This window comes from Phacochoerus africanus, chromosome 2, assembly GCF_016906955.1.
Source record: "Phacochoerus africanus isolate WHEZ1 chromosome 2, ROS_Pafr_v1, whole genome shotgun sequence".
Lineage (NCBI taxonomy): Eukaryota > Metazoa > Chordata > Mammalia > Artiodactyla > Suidae > Phacochoerus > Phacochoerus africanus.
The window spans coordinates 254,425,886-254,447,159 of record NC_062545.1 but is presented as its reverse complement, the minus strand read 5'-3'; the positions used below and the strand labels follow the sequence as shown (position 1 = coordinate 254,447,159).

At 41.1% G+C, this 21,274-nt stretch overlaps 2 protein-coding genes across 3 annotated transcripts in view; one reads left to right on the top strand and one right to left on the bottom strand.

Annotated features, from left to right (window-relative positions):
* SHOC1 (shortage in chiasmata 1) overlaps positions 1 to 8,224 on the top strand; it is an 89,745-nt gene extending 81,521 nt beyond the window's left edge. The window contains exons 24-27 of the mRNA XM_047768150.1: positions 1,155 to 1,286; positions 3,320 to 3,469; positions 4,385 to 5,348; positions 8,124 to 8,224. Of these exons, the coding sequence (XP_047624106.1) occupies positions 1,155 to 1,286; positions 3,320 to 3,469; positions 4,385 to 5,348; positions 8,124 to 8,224 (1,347 nt within the window). The remainder of the gene's footprint in view (positions 1 to 1,154; positions 1,287 to 3,319; positions 3,470 to 4,384; positions 5,349 to 8,123) is intronic.
* Positions 8,225 to 14,133: 5,909 nt separating this feature from the next.
* GNG10 (G protein subunit gamma 10) lies at positions 14,134 to 20,997 on the bottom strand. Of its 2 annotated transcripts, none has more exons than XM_047768149.1 (3): positions 20,849 to 20,997; positions 16,343 to 16,474; positions 14,134 to 15,067 (listed from the first exon to the last, which is right to left on the bottom strand). In XM_047768149.1, exons 1-2 carry the CDS (start codon positions 20,927 to 20,929, stop codon positions 16,349 to 16,351), a joined length of 207 nt encoding a protein of 68 aa, XP_047624105.1. In that variant the 5' UTR covers positions 20,930 to 20,997; the 3' UTR covers positions 14,134 to 15,067; positions 16,343 to 16,348. The 2 variants fall into 2 exon arrangements, with proteins under 2 accessions (XP_047624105.1, XP_047624104.1); XM_047768148.1 differs by having other exon boundaries at positions 14,134 to 15,070; positions 20,849 to 20,996.
* Between the last annotated feature and the right edge of the window lie 277 nt (positions 20,998 to 21,274).

Genomic DNA, 21,274 nt, shown 5'->3' with positions numbered 1-21,274 from the left:
GGGGTGATTCTGGGCCTCCCAGGGGAAGCTCTTCCTGTACATCCGAACCTGGAAGAGGCCCTGCTTCTGGCAGAATGCCTGCAGCAACCCTAATTTCCTCGAGGAGGCTTGAGGAGCCCCGGAATGCTGAGGGCTGGTTCTGCTGCTGGTCAAGGGGAGGGGACCGCTCTTCAGTTGAGGATGCCTGCTGAGGCGGCCAGATGAGTGTGTCGGCCTGTGCAGGCTGCCTGTGGCGCCTTGCCCGAGCTGCTCACTGTTGATCACAGCTGGGGATGCGTGGGCCCACTCTGGCCTGGCATGGGAAGTGCAGGTCTTAAATGGGTCCAACGGTGGCAGGGTTTGTGCAGGCCTGGGAAGGGGCCGCTGAGGGACTTGTGGGAGTCTTTGTGCTGCTGGCCTAGTGCTGCTGGCAAGTTGGATTCCCACCATGGTTCTTCTTGCGACCTTGGCCAGAGCACTGTGTGAATGGGCGTGAGACTCCCTGCAGGAACGGGCATCGGCCCTAGAGTGGAGTGAGTAGGACGAAGGTACAAAGCATGGGAAGGTTCTCTCTTGCCTGCAGAACTGGCCTGGGCTAGGTCACGATAAAGATCATGGGAAGGCCCTGGCCTGTGCAGCCCAAAGAGGGAGCCCTGAGAACCATGACTTTGGTGATCGCAGGAGCGGCCACCATGGAGGCGAAGGAGAGCGTGTTCTCTCTTGGTGGGTTAGAGGGAGGAGGAGGAGCACCATGAGCAGAACTGCTGTGGGCAGGGGTTGGGGGCCCTGGTCCAACGGGAGAGGTAGGCCTGGTGCAGCATTGGGGTCTACTATGGGCACAGGGGCAGGCCTACCTCCACTCTGCTTTGAGTGCTGAGTTCTTCGGTTCTGAAACCACACCTGAAACTGAGGTTCTGGAATCCCTGTTTGACTTGCCAATTCCTCTCTGGCGGCAATGCCTGGGAATCATTCCCGCTCAAATGCTTGCGGGAGGATGCCGGTTTGTGAGGAGAGATGAGCGTCCGCTTCTCCCGGCCTCTTTTGGGATTCCACGTGATGGAGAAGCCTGAGGCTGTTGCTCCTGATATGGTGGCCCTGATTACAAATAATTTTTGATTGATATATTTTGCTTCCTAATATTTCCTATAATCTAACATATCACAAATATATTTTAGCTTATAATTGCCCCAGGAGTGGAAGAGACTGCATTGATAATTCGACAAATTGCTGACCACAATTTAATGACCTCGAAGAGAGATCCTCGTGAATGGTTGGATAAATCCTGGCTTGACATTTCACCATCTGAGGTTTATTTCTTAATGTACATATTAGATATTTGCAAAGCAAATATAATTACACATATTTATATTCCCTTTCTGGTGCATTTTCTTATTCAATCATGCTTGCATGGACGTATATAACAATAACCATAATGTACAATATTTATTTAGACAACTTTCCAGAATCATGAGTATTTTTCAATTTCATAGAACTCTTTTATTTTTTTATTTTTTTTACTTTTTTCTTTTTACAGCTACACCTGCAACATATGGAAGTTCCTGGGGCTAGAGGTCAAATCGGAGCTGCAGCTGCTGGCTGATGCCACAGCTACAGCAACACCAGATCCAAACTGTGTCTGCAACTTACACCTCAGCTCATAGCATCCCTGGATCCTCAACCCACTGAGTGAGGCCAGAGGTCAAACCCACATCCTCATGGATACTAGTCAGATTCTTAACCTGCAGAGCCACAAGGGGAACTCTTCATAGAACTATTTTAATGGGATTTTTTTATAATGCACTTTCAGATCTAACTTATCATAGGGTGATCTAATGGCTTCAATGTCTAATATTTTTAAAAACATTTTTCTAATTCCTAAATTTAAACATTTAAGAATAGTACATATAGTAAGAGAATAGCAAAATTCTATCATTCCATGATTTGTCAGTAATTCAATATATAATTGAAAGTGAGAGTTATGAAATAGTTATAAGGTTAAATAGCTAATTTTTAGAAATTCTTTTTGTTTAAGCATAAATATTTGCAAGTTCTCATACCAACCTAGTGTTTCTGTTACCTTTATTTTTAAATATATTCAAATCCTGAAGACATGAAAAAATGATTAAGATCTTTATGGACTGACACAGAATGATCTTCAAGATTCATTGTGTGGTTTTTGTTTATTTGTTTTTTCTCCATGCCTGGGGCATGTGAAAGTTCTTGGGCCAGAGACTGAATCTATGCCACAGCAGCGACTTGACCCACTGCAGTGACACCATATTCTTAATCTGCTGTGTCACAAGGGAACTCCAAGATATATTGCTAAGCGAAACATGAAAGTTGCAGCACAGAGCATGCAGTACACTACCAATTGTGTAAAACAAGGGGAAATTAATATTCATACGCATTTGTTTGTAAATGAATAAAATATCTCTGGAAGGATACCAACGAATGATAACATTGATTTTTCTCCAGAAAGAACTGAGGTAATGGAATAGGAGTGGGACTTTTCACTGTATATCTTTTAGTGCCTTTTGAATTTTGAATCATATGACTATTTTACCTACTCAAAAAATAAAATCATAAAACAAAATATTCATATATAATAAATCACAGAAATTTTACATGCCTAAATAGTTCGTAGTACTATTAGCAAGTATGGGTGTAATTAATTGTGACACATGTATGTATGCATACCTCCTTCCTATCAAAGGCATGTACAATCTACTCACATGTCTGTGATTTGACAAAATCAAAGAGGGTGCAAAAAGCCAGTGTAACTCAGAAAAAAAAAATTTAATTTGGCAATTAAGATGGCTGCTACATTTCTAGACATTTATGAGACCTCTCCGAAAACATATAGTTTTAGACTGTCAAGGTCAGTTCTGGTGATAGAAGTTCTTTCTGTATTCTTTATAATAAGCCTTTTCCTGAAATTATGACGTCTGTTAGCTATCATAAACATGGTTCATCTTAACCAAACTGTGATAGTGTACAGTCTCTATAAAGGGACAGCTAAAGAAATCTTAAGGTGCATAGCTAAGTTCTCTGAAAGGTTTCTCATTAAAAGAAATCTTTCATTAGATAAAACAATTGTCATTTGAAGGAAATGAACTGGAATGAATCTGTCTGGATGAGGGATTAGACTGAAAGAACTTTAAGATGCTTCCCAAATCTGGGTATATGAATCTTCACTGCCAAACAAGTTTCTTTCCCTCCTGGTCATATTTTTTTTCCCAGGCATCTCGTATTGAGCAGTAGGTGCAACAAAAATTTTAATCTGCCGAAATGAGTAGAGAAAAAAGACCACTGGTTGATTATTCCTTAAATGCTTTTCTAGGAAGAAATGTACTTACTTGATTTTCCAAGTGTTAATCCATTGGTGGCTCAGCTCATGTTACATAAAGGACCTTCACTGCACTGGATATTATTAGCAACTCTTTATCAACTTCAGGAACTCTTACCTGAAGTTCCAGAAAAAGTGTTAAAGGTTAGTTATTTGAGATCCATATTTCCTTCATTTCCTTTCCATTTGAGTATCTTATTTTCACCATAAGGGTTTTCAAAATGGAGGTATCCAAGTTTATTTTGGACTTCACAGAGCAAAGAAATAATTTACTTTAACTAAATTTCACACAGAATTGTCATTGGCTGTCAATTACATTGTACACATTAAAGCTATCTTATATAGATAATTCAGTACAGATCATTTATCACATTTCAGATCATTTTGAAGTGTTATACCATCCACAGATATTCAATGTGTTTACATTATCTCTTTCAAACATTCCTATATCCTTCATTATAGTAGCGAAAGAGAACTTTAGCTTTATTGGTAATTTTCTGTAGCTTTTATGAGGTAAATGGTATTCACATATAACTTGTGTAACTAAAAATTCTAGTTTTAAGTGATTAGAAAATAGATGCAAATTACAGTAAGTTTTTCTTTTTTTTTCTTCTTTTTTTTTTTGTCTTTTTGCTATTTCTTGGGCCGCTCCCTCGGCATACAGAGGTTCCCAGGCTAGGGGTCCAATCGGAGCTATAGCCACCGGCCTACGCCAGAGCCACAGCAACGCGGGATCCAAGCCACGTCTGCAGCCTACACCACAGCTCACGGCAACGCCGGATCGTTAACCCACTGAGCAAGGGCAGGGACCGAACCCGCAACCTCATGGTTCCTAGTCGGACTCGTTAACCACTGCGCCACGACGGGAACTCCAAGTTTTTCTTTTAATGGGGCCTAATTATGTATGTTCTTATTCCATGGATCAGTATAACACCTTTGAATGCACTACTTATTTATATTTTTCTTCTTTCCACTTAGATAAGCATCATTATTTATATTTACTTGACTGATGTTTGTTGTATTTGTATTATATCAATTAATTTTATGAATTTTTTTTAGCATTTTTGTGGCATCACTTCCTTGTTCAAGATTAGTCCTTCCATAACAAAATCACCTCAAATGTCATCACCTCAGGAACTTGGGAATCAGACTAATACCTCTACTTCTCAGAGTTCAGCTTCTGGCTCTTCAGATTCTGTCATTCAAGAACATAATGAATATTGCCAATATTCAGACTTAGGAGAGACAGTGCATGAAGACACAGACACCACTTCAAATTATAACTCTTTCCTTATGGAACTAAAAGAAAGGCCATGCGTTTTATCACCTGACACTTCTTACAATCAGACCAGCTACTGGAAAGAATCCAACTGTAACCCTAACATAGTGCAAAATAATTCTTTCCTGACTAATATAGAAGCAAGGAATGTGTCTGGTAATTCCTTTCTAAACCAGAATGATTCTGAGGCCGATGTCTTTTCTCTGGGTCTAACAGAAATGAATTGTGAAACTATTGTATCACCAGTTGACACTCAGAAGAGAACCGCCCCTAATTTTATAAATTATGAGAAAAAAAGAGCACATGGAGCAAAAGGACCTATAGATAAAGAACTACCTGCCCCTTTGTTTTCATTAGAGGCTTCTCAATTTCCTCTTCATGAGAACCTTAAGAAAAATGTGTGGAAACAAAAGAATTACTCATTCAACTTACAGTATGACACAGAGCAGATGGCATGTGACGAATGGTCCTCTCAGAAAGATAATTTATTCACTAGTCAGCAAAGATGTCTATCAGATGAGTTCGAAGGCTTCATGTGTGAAAGCTCAGATGCTGGGTCTAAGAAGGCTTTCTGGAGAGAATTACCGTCTGTCCCCAGTTTGGATTTATTTTGTACTTCTGATTCTAATGTAAATCAAACAGAATTCAACAGTCTTTACTTCTCCCAAAGAGCTGGAAAATGTTTAGGACAAAAAAGGCACTCTGAATCTTCATCTAACTCAGGAGACAAGAAATCATTAACAGGTAACACTATCGAAGAGTTGACAAAACTATCCTCTAATTTTAAAAGATAGAACCATCACCAAACTTTAAAAAATTTTTTGTTTTAATTACTACACTTAAGAATCTTCAGGAGTTCCTTTGTTGTGCAGTGGGTTAAGGATCTGATGTCGTCGCTGCAGCCGCTTGGGTTGCTCCTGTGGCACAGGTTTGATCCCTGGCCTGGAAAATTCCACATGCTGAAGGTGCGGCCATTAAATAAATAAATAAATAAATAAATAGAATTTTCAATGACTTTGGGGTTAAAGAAATATCAAAATTCTAATTTTAGAACTTTAAGAAAATAAAAGCAAAGAAAATATGTCAAATTCTTATAGATAAAAATAAAAACAAATCTAAATCAAGCAGAAGACTAAAATTAGCAAATACTAAATAGAGAAATTAGTTGGAAAATTAGGCTCTTTGTCAGGCAGAGATATTTAATGAGCTAACATTTATTAAGAGCTTATTATATTCCCTTTATGTGGACTATTTAATTCTGAAAATCCTATTAAATAGATACTACTTTTGGCTCTCTATTTTACAACTGATGTTTGTGAACATTTAATCATATCAGTTTTTTTAAGAGGATAATTTTATTTTCTCCTTTCAGGGAATTATACCTTTTATTCCTCTGTCATTTCTTATTGCATTGGCCTGAGCATCTAGAACAAAATGTTAAGTTCTAATGGCCATACAAAATTGTCCTTACCATGTTGCGGTAGGGTGGGAGGAGAAAGAGAGGAGAATCTTATGCTTCAAAACTCCTTTTTTTGCATAGGCTATTTTGTGAGGTCTGAAAGGGGCCCGGAAAATCTTATATTCTCTTTTTTATTAAAACAGGACCTCCCGGAGTTCCTGACATGGCTCAGTGGTTAACGAATCCGACTAGGAACCATGAGGTTGTGGGTTCGATCCCTGCCCTTGCTCAGTGGGTTGGGGATCCGGCGTTGCGGTGAGCTGTGGTGTAGGTTGCAGACGCGGCTCAGATCCCGCGTTGCTGTGGCTCTGGCGTAGGCCAGTGGCTACAGCTCCAATTCCACCCCTAGCCTGGGAACCTCCATATGCTGCAGGCGTGGCCCTAGAAAAGGCAAAAAGACAAACAAACAACAACAACAAAAAAAAAACAGGACCTCCCAAATTGTATAAGTCCCAGTACTCACAAAGCTTGGATTCAGCCCTATTTAACAGTCATAATTTGCTTTGTTCCTGATTTAAATGGGAAATATTCTATCCCTAGTTTTGTAAGAATTTTTGTGAGGAATAGATGCTGAATTTTATCTAAACAATTTTTGGTCCCTATTGGGGAAAATTATATACATCTCCATTGACATTGATGCCAATATTTACAGGCTTTAAAAAAAAACAGCATGTAAATTACTATATCTTTGAACATAGAGCATCTCAATATAACAGGTAATCTATTTTCTCAATGAGAGGATCTCAGAAATTATTTTTTAATAAAATTTGACATTTAAGCCTTTAGAGATATAGGTGGAATAGTCAATGTCTACCTATTTTTTAATTCATTAATTTAGTCATAAATATATTTTAAAATCAGTAAATAATGTTGGTTTAGAAAAATGGCTTTTTTCCACTTTCCCATTATTTTCATGAAATAATTTCATTCAAAAAGTTCACAAGAACTTTTGATGCTAGTTTCTTCATTATCACCGTGGCAATTTTTGACTTTTTGGTTTGTTTGTTTTGTTATTGTTTTAGGGTAACACCTATGGCATATGGAAGTTCCCAGGCTAGGGGTCAAATTGGAGCTGCAGCTGCTGGCCTGCGCCACAGCCACAGCAACGCCAGATCTGAGCCACGTTTGTGACCTACACCACAGCTTACGACAACGCTGGATCCTTAAGCCACTGAGCGAGGCCAGGAATTGAACCGCATCCTCTTAGATACTAGTCATATTCTCAACCCTCTGAGCCACAACAGGAACTCCCTGCATTGCCTTTTAAATTTGCGTAATGGCATCCATCTCTTGCAATTATGAGATTATTCCACCAGGAATGATTACTAAAACCATTTAAAATATTTTAGCTTCCCCTTTTACTGATTTAATCAATCAACCTCTATAAGCATCCATATCTAGACTATTTCAGACTAAAGTGTCATATATAATACAATCATAAAAGGTAAGTCTGTATATGGTCACCACCTGTCATACATCAGAGCTCAGGATAATTTCCACAACATTACAGATATGTATTAAGGAAGAGGCTTTTTTAAAAAAACTTTTTTTTGGCCACGCCTGCAACAAAGGGAAGTTCTGTGGCCAGGGAACAAATCCGAGCCAGGGTGGCGACCTACATCACAGCTGCAGCAATGCTGGATCCTTCACCCAATGTGCTGGGCTGGGGGTCAAACCGGCACCACCATGGAGACAAGCTAGATCATTAACCCACTGCGCCACAGTGGGAACTCCCAAGGAAGAGGCTTAATGAAGCTTAAACGCAAGAGTCTTAAATCCAGAGAGATTTAATTGTTTGTGCAAGGTATGAGAATACAGATACGTGTATCTAATGCTAATCAGTATGTGTATCTAACGCTAATCAGTATCGTGCCATTAGGAACAGATGCATTTACACTAAGTGTAATTTTTAATAGTCATTATTTTATCTCATTTGGAAATTTTGACACTATATGCAGATAGATGATGAAGAGACAGATCTACTTGGACAGCTGGGGAAAAAATAGCAACGTTTATTATTATCAACAATAAAATGGTTTTCCTTTTTGTCCTTTTAACAGATCTCATGTGTTTACAACCACCACAACTCAAAAAACGACGTCTAATATATGAAAAAGTCCCTGGTAGACTTGATGGACAAACTCGTCTGAGGTTTTTTTGAAAGAAAGAATAGTGCTGCATGCCACACTCCATAGCTTTTTATGATAAACTAGTAACAAAATGCTTAAGATTTGCACATGTATCAAAGAAAATGCAATACTTCCTAGATGTTCTCAGTGTTTCTGTATTAAATTTTCATAATATATATTCTGCCTTATAGTTTGTCTTCATAAATAAAATATTCTAATTAGTATAATATTGTTTTACATATTATATCACAAGCCTTTTTTTTTTAAGAGAATTAGAAAACCTTACTGTATGTATATCAAAGTGTTATTCTGTTGTCTCCTGAAGGGCCCGCTGCCTCCCACCTTTCCTCCAGCAAGCCTCTTAAATGAGCCTCCATGTCAGTCTGACTCTTTGAGTCCACAAGTGAAGATCACAACACTCAACCTCCACTGCCAAGAAAGTTAAAACCGAGGGCAAAATGGAAGTTAGAGAACTTCCGATTTTTTTTTTTCTTTTTAGGACTGCATGTGGAAATTTCCAGGCTAGAGGTCAAATTGGAGCTGTAGCTGCCAGCCTACGCTACAGCCATAGCAATACCGGATCCAAGCCACGTCTGTGGACTCCACCACAGCTCATGGCTGGATCCTTAACCTACTGAGCGAAGCCAGGGATTGAATCCAAATCCTCATGGATAATAGTTGGATTCGTTTCCACTGAGCCACGACAGGAACTCCAGGAACTTCCAATTTAAATGTTGTCTTCATAAACAAAAATTTCAAACAAATCACTAAGAGAAAATATTTGCAACCCACATGGCAAAAAAGGGCTTACATTCCTAAAAGAATTATTACAAATTGACAACCTAATAGAAGAATGGGCAAAATATATACATACGTATTTCACAGAAGAAACAAAATTTGCCAATAAACATTTGAGACAATATGCAGCCTCATTATTTATTAGGCAAATGCAAATTAAAATAAGTTACTGTTTTTTCACCTATCAGATAAGCAAAAGTTTTGAGAATTCATCGTATCCGTTGTCTGTATAGGGAGAAAGAGTGCTTTCCTGTATTGTGTGTACAATGTTTTGGAGGATAGTTAAATACATTTTTAAATTATTGTAGGTTTCTAATTCCATTGGGTATATATTAAAAGAAAGATATAGTAATTTCATTTTAAAATATCAAGATTTCTAATAAAATGTTATTCAAAATTACAATGAAACCTTTATATGTCAGCTCTAAAATGGAGGTACATGGAGTTTGGGCATTATTTTGGCAAAAAGATTCGAAGAACAGAGGCATCCTCTCTCTCTCTTCCCTGGCGGCTCCTGAAATGATCACGCTGTTATTACCAAAACCGACCTCTACCTTCTTAGATCCAAGGACCTTGAGACATCACCTCACTTGACTCCTTGTCAACCTTTATACTGTTAATCATGTCCTCCTTTCTAAAACGGGCGTGACTTCACTTTACACCAACTCTCTTACTCTCCTCTTTGTACTATACTTTTATTTATAGGATGTTTGGTTTTGCTTTGGAATGTAGAGGGTGCAGACTTCCAAGAGAGACTATTTCTGGAAATCTTATTGGAATTTCTGTTGTATTTTCTTAAAGTTCCAGCAGAGTTGCTTCCCAGCTTGCAGATCTCCTTGATCCCATCTTTAATCAGACTGCAGAGGACAAGAGTCTCTTTACAGAACCTAGACTTGGGCAACCTTAGGCCAAGCTCTCAATCCCCACCCCCCTGCTTCCTCACCAAACGGAGTGAAAGCATCTGAGTCCTCCTGCCTGCATTTCTCAATGGTGCTCAGTGTTTAAGGACACATTCACTCTGCCTGGGCCTGGAGCAGCCTCTCGTGCTGCTGCCCATCCAAGGTATTATGGGGAGGCAAGTCTTGTGTTGGTAGCCTGGGAACAGTGCGCAAGGTAAATGAACTCAGCTCCCAGCAGAGCACTCCGGGGGAGGAGGTTGGGTTGGTCCAGAGGAGAAGCCTGAAGGGTCTGGATAGGACCTTGTTAGGGGCCAAAAGTGTCAGTCCAGCTTCCAAGGTCCTCTCCCAAACACGCCATCACATGAAATTATTTAGAAGAGCCTCAATTTCCCAGGTTGGCTCTTGCCATGGAAACTTCAGTTCTTTCTGAGACCATTTCCCCTTGATGATTTTCCATGTTCTGAGGGGGAGTTACTTGCCCTTAGATCCACGGCTGATGATAGCGAAGCTCACCTTTGAGGGCTTCTGAGCAGCCTTACCCCAAGTTTCTAGGCCCAGCCCAAACTTGGTAGGACTCACCAGAACGTCAGCTGTCCCTTCCCAATGTGGATAGACTCTGGAGTCACTGAGACTCAGAGTACAACTGGGGATCAACACCAGGGTGTCCCACCCCTTGCCTCACACAGTAAGAGCCTGGTTATTCTCCCCAAATAATAAGCCTGTCCTAAAGCAAAGAATCCAACAATTTTAATAAATGGAGTAGCCTGGGTTGGAGGGGGTGGGGGGTATAAACTGTAGCAATGCAAAATGAGGGCTGAAAAAATTCATTTTTCTTTTTGCCTTTTTATTTGGTTTGCTAAAATTTTTATGAGTTTTAAATTCAATACTTTAATCATATAATTTAATTTGATCAAATATACCCAGCTTTTTGGTTTTGATTTTGGATTTCCTGCCTTGCTTAGGAAGACCTCTTTTATTTTTTTAATTTTTTGGTCTTTTGTCTTTTTAGGGCTGCACCGAGGCATATGGAGGTTCCCAGGCTAGGGGTTGAATCGTAGCTACAGCTGCCTGCCTACGCCACAGCCGTAGCAACACAGGATCCGAGCCACATCTGTGGTCTACACCACAGCTCACGGCAATGCTGGATCCTTTACCCACTGAGCGAGGCCAGGGATCAAACCCGAATCCTCATGGATGTTAGTCGGGTTCGTTAGCCACTGAGCCAAGACAGGACTCCAGGAAGACCTCTTGTACCCTGAAGTTACAGAATTATTCTCCTAACTTTTCTTCTAATGCTTTAATATTACCTTTCTTTAACCCATGTGTAATTTTTTTTGACATCATATAATACAGGCCCAATTTTATCTCCTTCCAAATGGACAGCCAATAATGCCAGCATCATTTATTAAGTTATACTTTTCCACTGAATAGGAAAAAAAAAAATGTCGAGTATATTTCTGAACTACTATGACCCATCTAATGATCTATTTGTCTATTCCTATACCACAATATTTTTTTATTTTGAATTTTCTTTTTCGTTTTAATTTTTTGTTTTTTAAAATCATATTGTTTTGATTCAGCAGCTTCAAGTAGGTTTTACTATCTAGTAAGGCAAGTTTCATCCTCCCCATGTTTTATACACACACACAAGAATAGTTTTAAAAATTATTCTTGGATACTTGATTTTCCATATAAACTTTTAGATATTTTAAACAATTTCCCTTAGAAATAAGGAATTCTATTAAATTTATATGTGAATTTTAGTAAGACTGCATTTTAATCAAATTATCCTATTTTCTGATATTTAGACCCTGTTTTATAAGCATCAGTAAAATCTTTTATGACTCTTGCACTTTCGTATTCTTTTTTTTTTAGGGCCGCTCCTGCCGCACATGGAGGTTCCCAGGCTAGGGGTCCAATCGGAGCTGCAGCTGCTTGCCTATGCCACAGCCACAGCAATGCCAGATCCGAGCCGCATCTTCGACCTACACCATAGCTCATGGCAACACTGGATCCTTAACCCACTGAGGGAGGCCAGGGATAGAACCCAAGTCCTCATGGATACTAGTCAGGTTCGACAACGGGAACTCCCCAGAAATGCTTTTTATTTTTCTGTATAAACTTTGTATCCAGCCAGCTTCTCAAACTGTATTTCAAGTATTTCTTTTACTATACTCTGAGTTTTCAAAGTGTACAATTATATAATCCATAAGTACAGATACCATTTCATTTTTTCATCTTACTGCATTAGCTAAGACTTCCAAAGCAATGTTGCATAACAGTAGTCGTAAAAAGTATCTTGTTCCTAATATGAAATTTTTTGTTGGTTTTGACTGTCTTTACCCTCTTCAACTTCTCTTATTTCACTAATCCACTTAGTTTTTATTCAGAAGAGCTACTGAATTTTATCAAATGACTTGTTGGCAGAGATTCTCTTCTTTAAAACCTTCATGTAATGAGTAACATTAACAGTTGTCCTTACACTGAACTAGCTTTGTCCACTTGCATCTTCTCTTGATATACTACTGAATCTAGTTTGCTTATATTTAAGACAATTATCTATCTTCATAAGTGAGATATATACAATTTTCTTATACTGTCTGACCAAATTTTTACCAAAGGGGAAAGTGAAATCAAGACTTTTCTGACACATAAAAAGTTCTACATAATTATGTATACACCTTAATGAGTTTGGAGACAAGTATGCACCTATGAAACCACTAACACAAGCTATAAACTTACCCATCACCTTAAAAAGTTTCTACCTGCCTTATTAGTTTTTGTAATAACAATTAACATAAAATCTACCCTCTTGGCAAATTTTTAAATATACAATACAGCATTGGTTTTGGGTTTTTTTTTTTTTTTTGTCATTTCTTGGGCCGCTCCTATGGCATATGGAAGTTCCCAGGCTAGGAGTCAAATCGGAGCTATAGCTGCTGGCCTATGCCAGAGCCACAGCAACTCGGGATCTGAGCCACATCTGCAACCTACATCACAGCTCACGGCACTGCTGGATCCTTAACGCACTGAGCAAGGCCAGGGATCGAACCCGCAGCCTCATGGTTCGACTCGTTAACCACTGAGCCACGACAGGAACTCCCAAAACAGCATTGTTAAGTACAGGCACTGTGCTAAACAGCAGATCTCTAAGAATAACTCATCTTTTATAACTGAAAATTTATTTTTCTTTTTTGGCCGCCTCACAGCATATGGAGTTCCCAGGCCAAATCAGATCTGAGTCACAGTTGTGACAGGTGCCATAGCTGCGGCAATGCCAGATCCTTTAAGTCACTGCATTGAGCCTGGGGTTGTATCTGTGTCCTGGTGCTGCAGAGACACTGCCGATCCTGTTCCACCCCAGCAGGAACTCCAGAAAATTTACTTTTTAAAGGAGACTTTTTAAAATGCTTATTGTTGTTCAGATGAAGAATGGAACATGTTTAAATGCTGATAGGAAGGATCCAATAGAGAAGTTGAAGATAAAGGAGAGAAAGGATAATTGGTAGTGTAACATTTCAGAGAAGGTGAAACAGATCCACAGAATGAATAAGAAGGTTAGAAAAGGGACATCTGGAGTTCCCATAGCGGGTTCAATCCCTGACCTCGCTCAGTGGGTTAAGGATCCAGCATTGCCCTGAGCTGTGATGTAGGTTGAAGATACGGCTTAGATCTGGCATGTGGCTGTGGCAGAGGCTGGCGGCTATAGCTCCAATTCAGTCCACAGCCTGGGAACCTCCATATGCCATGGGTGTGGCCCTAAACAGACAAAAAAAAAAAGAAAGAAAGAAAGAAAGAAAGAAAGAAAGAAAGAAAGAAAGAAAGAAAGAAAGAAAGAAAGAAAGAAAGAAAGAAAGAAAGAAAGAAAGAAAGAAAGAAAGAAAAGAAAGAAAAGGGACATCTGAATATCTGAATTTTGGTCAAATGGAAGGGTTTCAGATCATTTAATTTAGAAGTTTAACAGCCAGAGGTTAAAGGAGTTCCCATCTATATGGATTCTGTTTTCTCTACCGTAATACTATGTCCAAAAATATTCTAATTTATTTATGGATTTATACATAGTTATTTCAAAGAGCAAATGTTGCCAGTAATTGAAATATTTCTGCATGTTATTCATGTATCTATTTTTCACAAAATTCTACAAGGGCTCATAAACAAAAATTTCACCTACCACTTCCAGTAGTCAATCTCACAAGCAAATAAAATCTCTGAAGCCTTAAAAAAAAAAAATCAGACACAAACTATTGCTGTCATAGAAAACAATGAATTAAGGAGAAATTTTATTTCAAAGCTCTTCAAAGATTATTACAAACACAAATAAAGTATCCTTTTAAAAATGTCCCAAATTAAATCAAAAACACATCAAATACTTGTGACATTAAGAATTCTTTTAGGTGGCAAGATTTTCACGTTACTTTGTTTTTAATCATTTGCAATGTTCTGTAAACCACATTTAACACTGTTTTAAAAACATGAAATAATGTAGTATTTTTTTTTTTAAGTACAATCACCTCTATAAAGTAGAGGAACTTAAGACAAATATCCAATCTGTTTCATTACAGGATGGGGCAACCTCATGCACAACACAACACTCGTCTTTCCCATCAGGGTGCTAAGAAACAGTTCCCACGCTTAGTGTTAAAATCATCTTCTCATTTAGAAAAACCAAGACATCATCTGATTAACAAAGCCTATTCTTCCCCCAGTTTTACAGTTGGTTGAGAAATTGTAAATTCGTGAGAAAAGAACAAATTTTGTTTTGGTATAAAAATCTTAGGAATAACAAATTACAAATCGGCAATTTTTTAACAAACAAAACTGTTTTCCTTCCCCAAATGTAAACATCCAGTATATAAAACATACATAACACGCCAGGTATAGAAACACTAGTAATTCACTTAATGAAAGAGGTGTATTTTGGTTTATTTGGTGGTTAGGTTTTTGTTTGTCTTAAATATAAAGCACTTCACCAAAAGAATGAGGCCATTATTATTTAAGATCTACTCCTTCACTCAGTTTCCTCGTTTGAGTAGAAACTCATCCATTTCTGTAGAATTCTGGCTAAGAGAAAGGTTTGCAATATCTAAAAGTCATTTGGCTAGAGCAGTGTTTTCTTGAGATTTGAAGGCAGTCATTCACCACTTTGTGCTTGAAAGCATTCCTCAGTGAACTTCTTCCCTACTGGAAAGAGAATGTAATAGGTTTTCACTTAGTAAGTTATACATAAAATCAACTAGTCTTCATTTCATAGGTCCCTTTAGGGTTCTAAAAGCAGAAAGTAACAGGTTAATACCGAAAAAATCCAAACTATACCACTGAATGAGTAGCACTCATGAAAGCGCTCTGTAAAAAGAAAAATGTTTTGTCAGCATAAGACTGTTATTTTAATACCATAATCGTGGACATTTTCCATTAAAAGGTACACTATTACCTGATAGTACAATTATTTCCTTCTCCTTAAGGTGAATAATTTCAAGTATGTGAAAAAAGACCTAAGATGATCACCTTCTGTATGAACACCCCTTAGAACATATAATTTGAAATACATTAATACATTGGCCCCAAGATTCCAATGATCTATGCTCTGACCTCTTCTAAAAAAAAGTGAAAAATGTGAATGAGATCCCATAAACGCATTAGAAGGAAAGAAATTCATTACAGGTCACCAAAGAGATGTTTTCATTTCAACAATAATTTTTTAAATTTTTATTTATTTATTTTGCTTTTTAGGGCCACACTTGAGGCATACGGAACTTCCCAGGCTAGGGGTCGAATCAGCTGCTGGCCTACACCACAGCAACAGCCACACGGGATCTGAGCATCCTACACTACAGCTCATGGCAATGCTGGATCCTTAACCCAACGAATGAGGCCAGGGATTGAACTTGCATCCTCACAGATACTACTCGGGTTCATTTCTGCTGAGCAACAACAGGAACTCACAACAGTACATTTTTAACCCTACTCACACTTTTCCCCAATGGCTACATTCCTTCCTCCATTAAAACACAGAAATATAACCTGAAAGCCTCCAGGAAAGAAATCACAGCTGGTGGTAGAAATAAGCCTCCTTCTCTGGGGAGTCCTTAGGCCCAAGAGTAACAAGTCAGTTTTTGGCACTAAGCAGCAAATCACAACTCCAGGATGGTATAAGGACAGAGAAGGTGGGATTAAGGTCAAGAAATTGCTATTGGCCAACTCAGTTCAAAAGCTCAAGTACATAAAAATATTACCATCTCGTGAATTAGTGCCAAAGAGGACTGAGACTCTCCTAATTAGATGTATTCCACAGGCAGGTGGATTAGTCACTGTTCAGGGAATGTTGTGCATTTTGCTGGGTTTTATTTTAATTCCCCCAAGAGTAGTAGATATTTAAAACTCAATTGCCCAAATCCTTTGGGAAGCCCTGTGATAATGCCATAGCCAAAGACTGCCTGGTGTATCATTACTCACCTGTCATCAGAGTAAAGCACAGGATCTGGGCTCCCGGAAGGGGTTGCTTCCAGTTGGAATACCTACCAGCAGGGCATCCTTGCAGGCATTTTGCATGCAGTATTGCTGAAGCTCTGCAGCTGCCTGAGAGACCTGAAACAAAGGCGCAAGGGCTTGACAGGCTGCTCACAGCCAGATCCATCCAGCAGCCACCTGAGACTCTGAAAAATGTTTGTACAACTGATAAAGGTCACACTTTCTATGACCCCCAAACGTCTCTTTTTTGCTGAAGGTTCTAATAACTGAACTCTAAGGAGGAAAGGTTATAATTGCTATGAACTTTGATTTAGGGTATTTTTGGTTTAGTAGCTTATTCATCCAAGGAAAGATAAAGCTGTATTTCTGATCCATTTAGAATCCTAGTTTTGAGACTGAATTGGTAAAGAAATAGCTCAGCCTAGTGTGCCCCTTACAAATTTTTTACTTATAAAGCCTGCCATGTGAACAAACTGTTTTAGTGTTTATGAGGCTGGACGGAGCCTTATCTAGTCTGCTCAAAACAAGTGACAAGGTTCCTCCACCATGCTCTGGAGGCAGGATAGCTTATTGGTTAAAGATGCATTCTCTGGGCAAGTTACTTAACTTCTCAGTACCTATTTTCTTATCTATGAAGTGTATTTGGTAATAGTGCCTTCCTCATTGAGTTGATGTAACAATTAAATGAGTTAATGCACATAAAGCACTAAGAATAGTGCTGACACATAGTAAGCAATCATTTGTGGCAGACTACAAAAAGTCACAATATTTTGCAGCTCCACCCACCAAGAAGTAGAGTCTTATCCACCTCTTGAATCTGGACTGGCCCTGTGACTTGCTTGACCAGGACAATGTGGCAGAAATAACAGGCAAGTTCCAAGTCTAGGCCCCAAAAGCAACTACTTCTCTTGCTGTGGTTGGAACCCTAAGGCCACCATCAAATGAGCCCAAGCTTGCTGTGGAGGAGAATCAGCCAGCCTCACCCCAGCCACCTGCCTGCCAACCTCCAGACCTGTGACTGAAGCCATCCTAGATCATCCAGCCATCAGCCAACCCTCCATCTGAATGCAGACACATGGAGAATCCAGCAAAGACTATACGGCTGAGCCCACCTTAAACTGTTAATCTAAGAACTGTGAGTTTATAAAGGTTGTTTGAAACCACTGAGTTTTAAAGAAGTGTATTAGGCAGCACTGACGCATCAGCCCCCACTGGATGCATAGCTATACTTGGAGGCTTTCCTTGTTTTCCATTTTTCTTGCATAGAAAAAGTGTTTTGTATAAAATCTAACTCATATTGTACAAAAACATTCCAACTGCTCAAGTATTACTACCAATTGGTATTAATTTTCCAAACTTCCAAATAACTCTAAAATCAATTCCTTAGGTATCAGTTACAATCTAGTTTCTAGAATGCTTTAGGAATTTTGATTTCATTAATGTAAGAACAGTTTACTTTATACCAGAAAGACACATAATATAATCTTAGCAAACTAATGTTTAAGCTCACCATGCCCTCAACGGAAGTTCTAACATTTTCATGTTAATTATAATTAGAAGTACTGATTTTATACATGTTCCTAATTCAAAAGAAATTTGGAAGCCCTTAGAAGTTGTATTCTCCCAATGAAGTTAGGATAATCCCCACCCAAATTATATGGCTTTGCTTGGTTTGGGCCCAGGATGACCCATGACCTCCTGAGAGACATCTCCAAAAAAAAGAAGAGGTCCTTAGAAGGATAATGAGTATTCCAATCTCTGGAAGGGGCACCCTCCACCATATGCTAGGAAACTGGTATTTGCTTTATTTACCAGTTAGCAAGTCTGCTAAAGACAAGACATCTCTGAGCGGGCTGAGAACATCTAACTGTCAATGAGCCCTGAAATGAGGCAGACCAGACCCCGGAATGCTGTCACATTGGTGCTGCCCTGAGAAAAGCCCTGCCAAGTACCCCCAAACCATCCTCCCATGAGGACACCCTGCAAATGAGCTTACTGTCTGTGATTTTGAGCAATTCACTTGAATTCTCTGAGTCTCAGAGAATTGTAATTGTAATTATTATTATTATTATTATTATTTGTCTTTCTGTCTTTTCTAGGGCCACACCCGTGGCATATGGAGGTTCCCAGGCTAGAGGTGGAATCAGAGCTGTAGCCATCGGCCTACACCACAGCTCATGGCAACGCCAGATCCTTAACCCAGTGAGCCAGGCATCAAACCCAGAACCTCATGGTTCCTAGTCAGACTCATTAACCACTGAGCCACAACGGGAACTCCACCTGTAATTATTTTTTAAATGTAGGTAAGAATATCTTCGCCAGCTGCTTCACATGGTAGCCAGGCAACCAGCTGGCAGTTTTTCTTTCCACCTTAGAACATGCCTTTCCAACAACCCTAGTTTCAGTTCCCTGATCTCCTCTCCTCAACCAACCTTCTCCTCAAGGCCAAATAGTTCCATCACCTGTAACTGCTCCATATCTGTAAGTTTGCACTCCAACATCCCACATTCCAGTCACAATCTCTTCTGCCCATCCAGGGTGCTGCTTCTTTTCTTCTCACTATACTTGCTCTTTGACCTCAGGAGGACACCTCCTCCTTTTTCTGTCCTGCCCATCACCAGGAAGCTGGCTCTGTGTCTTCTCCTTCTCCATCCAGCCTAAGGGCTGGCCAGACCCTCAAACTCCTTGCTCTCCACCTCATTTCTATCTTTCTGACATACTGCCCTTGCTAACCCTCTACTTGATCAGCTACCACCCACCTTGAGCACTCAGATTCTTGGAGGGCAAATGCTGCTAGAGGGAGGGAAAAAAAAAAAAAAAAAAAGGCCAATCAATCTCCTTATCTGTGTCTTGACCCAGAACCCAGAATCACAGGGTGTCCAGGGATGTGCCTGCTGGTGGGGGGGGGGGGGTTCCTCTCCCATTCTCAACAGCACTCTCTCCCCCATCCTCCACCCATGTGACTCCATTAGTTCCCTTTCTTCCGTCCTAGAAGAAAACGTGGCTTCCTATTTCACAAAGAAAACTGTCATCATACCCTCCTTAAGCCCATATCTGGAAACATCTATGTTTACACATATACTTCCTCCTTTCTTCCTGATTCAGAAGGTGCCCCTCCAATCCCAGGCCCCCCACAAACTGTGTCTCTACCTCCAGTTTTCCTTCTCCATTTGTTTCTCCCCCTTGACCTAAAAATAGTTTGTTCCTTCCTCTCAGCCTCAAAATACAGCTTTTCATTTTCTAAATCGAAAGTTTCCTCTTTAAAACGAGTTTTTTCAAAAAAAATCTGCTTACCCTGTTACAATCTAGATCCCACTTCTACTACTACATGTCCCTGAAACGTCTGCATTCCACAACTCTCTCTTTACCTTGTTTTATTGTTTCCATAACACATACTCTCCGAAATTATTTTATTTATTGGTTCATGTGTTTATCGTTTATCTTCCCCATTAGAATCACCATATTCTGAATACCTAGGATAGGGTGTGGTACAGAGAAAAGGCATTACTGAGGTTCACGGAATATCACAACGGTGTTTGTTCATTCACACACACATTCTACGCAAAAATGATCTATGCTTGTTGCTAACCACAATTACACAACAAATGCTTTTTCATCAACTGACTAAATATTGGACATGTTGACTAAGTCCCACATCTATGAAAACCCCACCTTCCTTCCCCACTTCGGTAACCTTGCTTTCTCTTGCTCCTGCTCTTCTCCAGACCACCTCTTTCGGTCGGTCCCTGAGTTCCACGATCTGGTCTCTTTCTACAGTTTTCACCCTTGTATGTTCTTTCGGTTTTGTTCTCTTGAGTTTCAGCCCAGGCTGCCAAACACCTCCTGGGCATCCCCTCAAAGTCCACGTATCCGAAACTAGATGCATCAGATGATCTCTTCTGTCCACCGTAGCGAATGGCAACGCCATCCATCCCACCAGGCCAGAAACCCGAGCAGCGCCCTCCTCCTCCCTCATCCTATCAACCCATCACCAAGGCCCGTCCGTGCAGTCGCCTCCGCAGCTCTGGACCCCATCCTCCCGCACCAGCCGAATCCCGGCCACCAGCGCGTCCCCCGCGATCCCGGTGTCCTCGCGTCGGCCCTGCACCCGAGTCACTCTGTCCACATCACTGAAACGTGACCGCCCCCGGGGCTCTCGGTCCCGGACACCCCTCGCGAGGACAGGCGCGTCTCCCCGGCGCCCCCAGGCCGGTCTCCCCGCCTTGGGCCCCCGGCCTCTCACGGGCGCCTGGGTTCGAGCCGCCACCGCACGGCCCCCGACCCAACGAGGCCGAACCGAAAGCAACGTCCTCTGGGCGGCTCACCCGCCCCGCCGCTGCTCCGCGGACCCTGCGGGCTCGCTCGCCAACGGGCGGGTCCCGCAGCCCCCGGCTCGGGCGCGGCCTCCTCCTCTCCGGCCCACAGACGCCGGGGCGGGGCGGGAGCGGGCGGTTTCCACGCCCCGAGGCCAGGCGCCGGCGAGGGCCTCACCTTGATCCTCTCCACGCTGGCCTCCAGCTTGAGCTGCTCCACCAGGCGCTGCAGGGCGCTCACGCTGGCCCCGGAAGACATGGCGGCGGCCTGGACTGCGGGCGGGCGGCCGGGCGCCGGGAGATAACGAGGCCCAGAGGCTCGGCACCGCCCCGGGGCGGGGAAGCCGCTGCGCCCGGCCCCGCCCCGCCCCGCCCCGCCGCCGGAGCCCCGCCCCGCTCCGCCCCGCCCCGCCGCAGCTCCCCGTGTTGACACAGACGCCGCAGCTAAGCGACACCTTGGGGTTCCGAGTTGCCTGACACCTAATTCTGCCTTCTAAACTCTGTCCCCTGTGGCGCGTCGGCCCCTACGCAGGGGCGCTCACCTCCTCCACATCGAAGCTTCTAGGGCTTTGGGAGGAGCAGGGGTGGGTGTAGAGTGTGGGAA

Bases quoted from the DNA above. Each gene is read 5' to 3' on its own strand.
- GNG10 (XM_047768149.1), bottom strand. From the start codon at position 20,929: ATGTCTTCCGGGGCCAGCGTGAGCGCCCTGCAGCGCCTGGTGGAGCAG. The intron at 16,475-20,848 runs GTGAGGCCCTCG...CCTTTGTTTCAG, and splicing joins CCAGCGTGGAGAGGATCAAG to GTCTCTCAGGCAGCTGCAGA.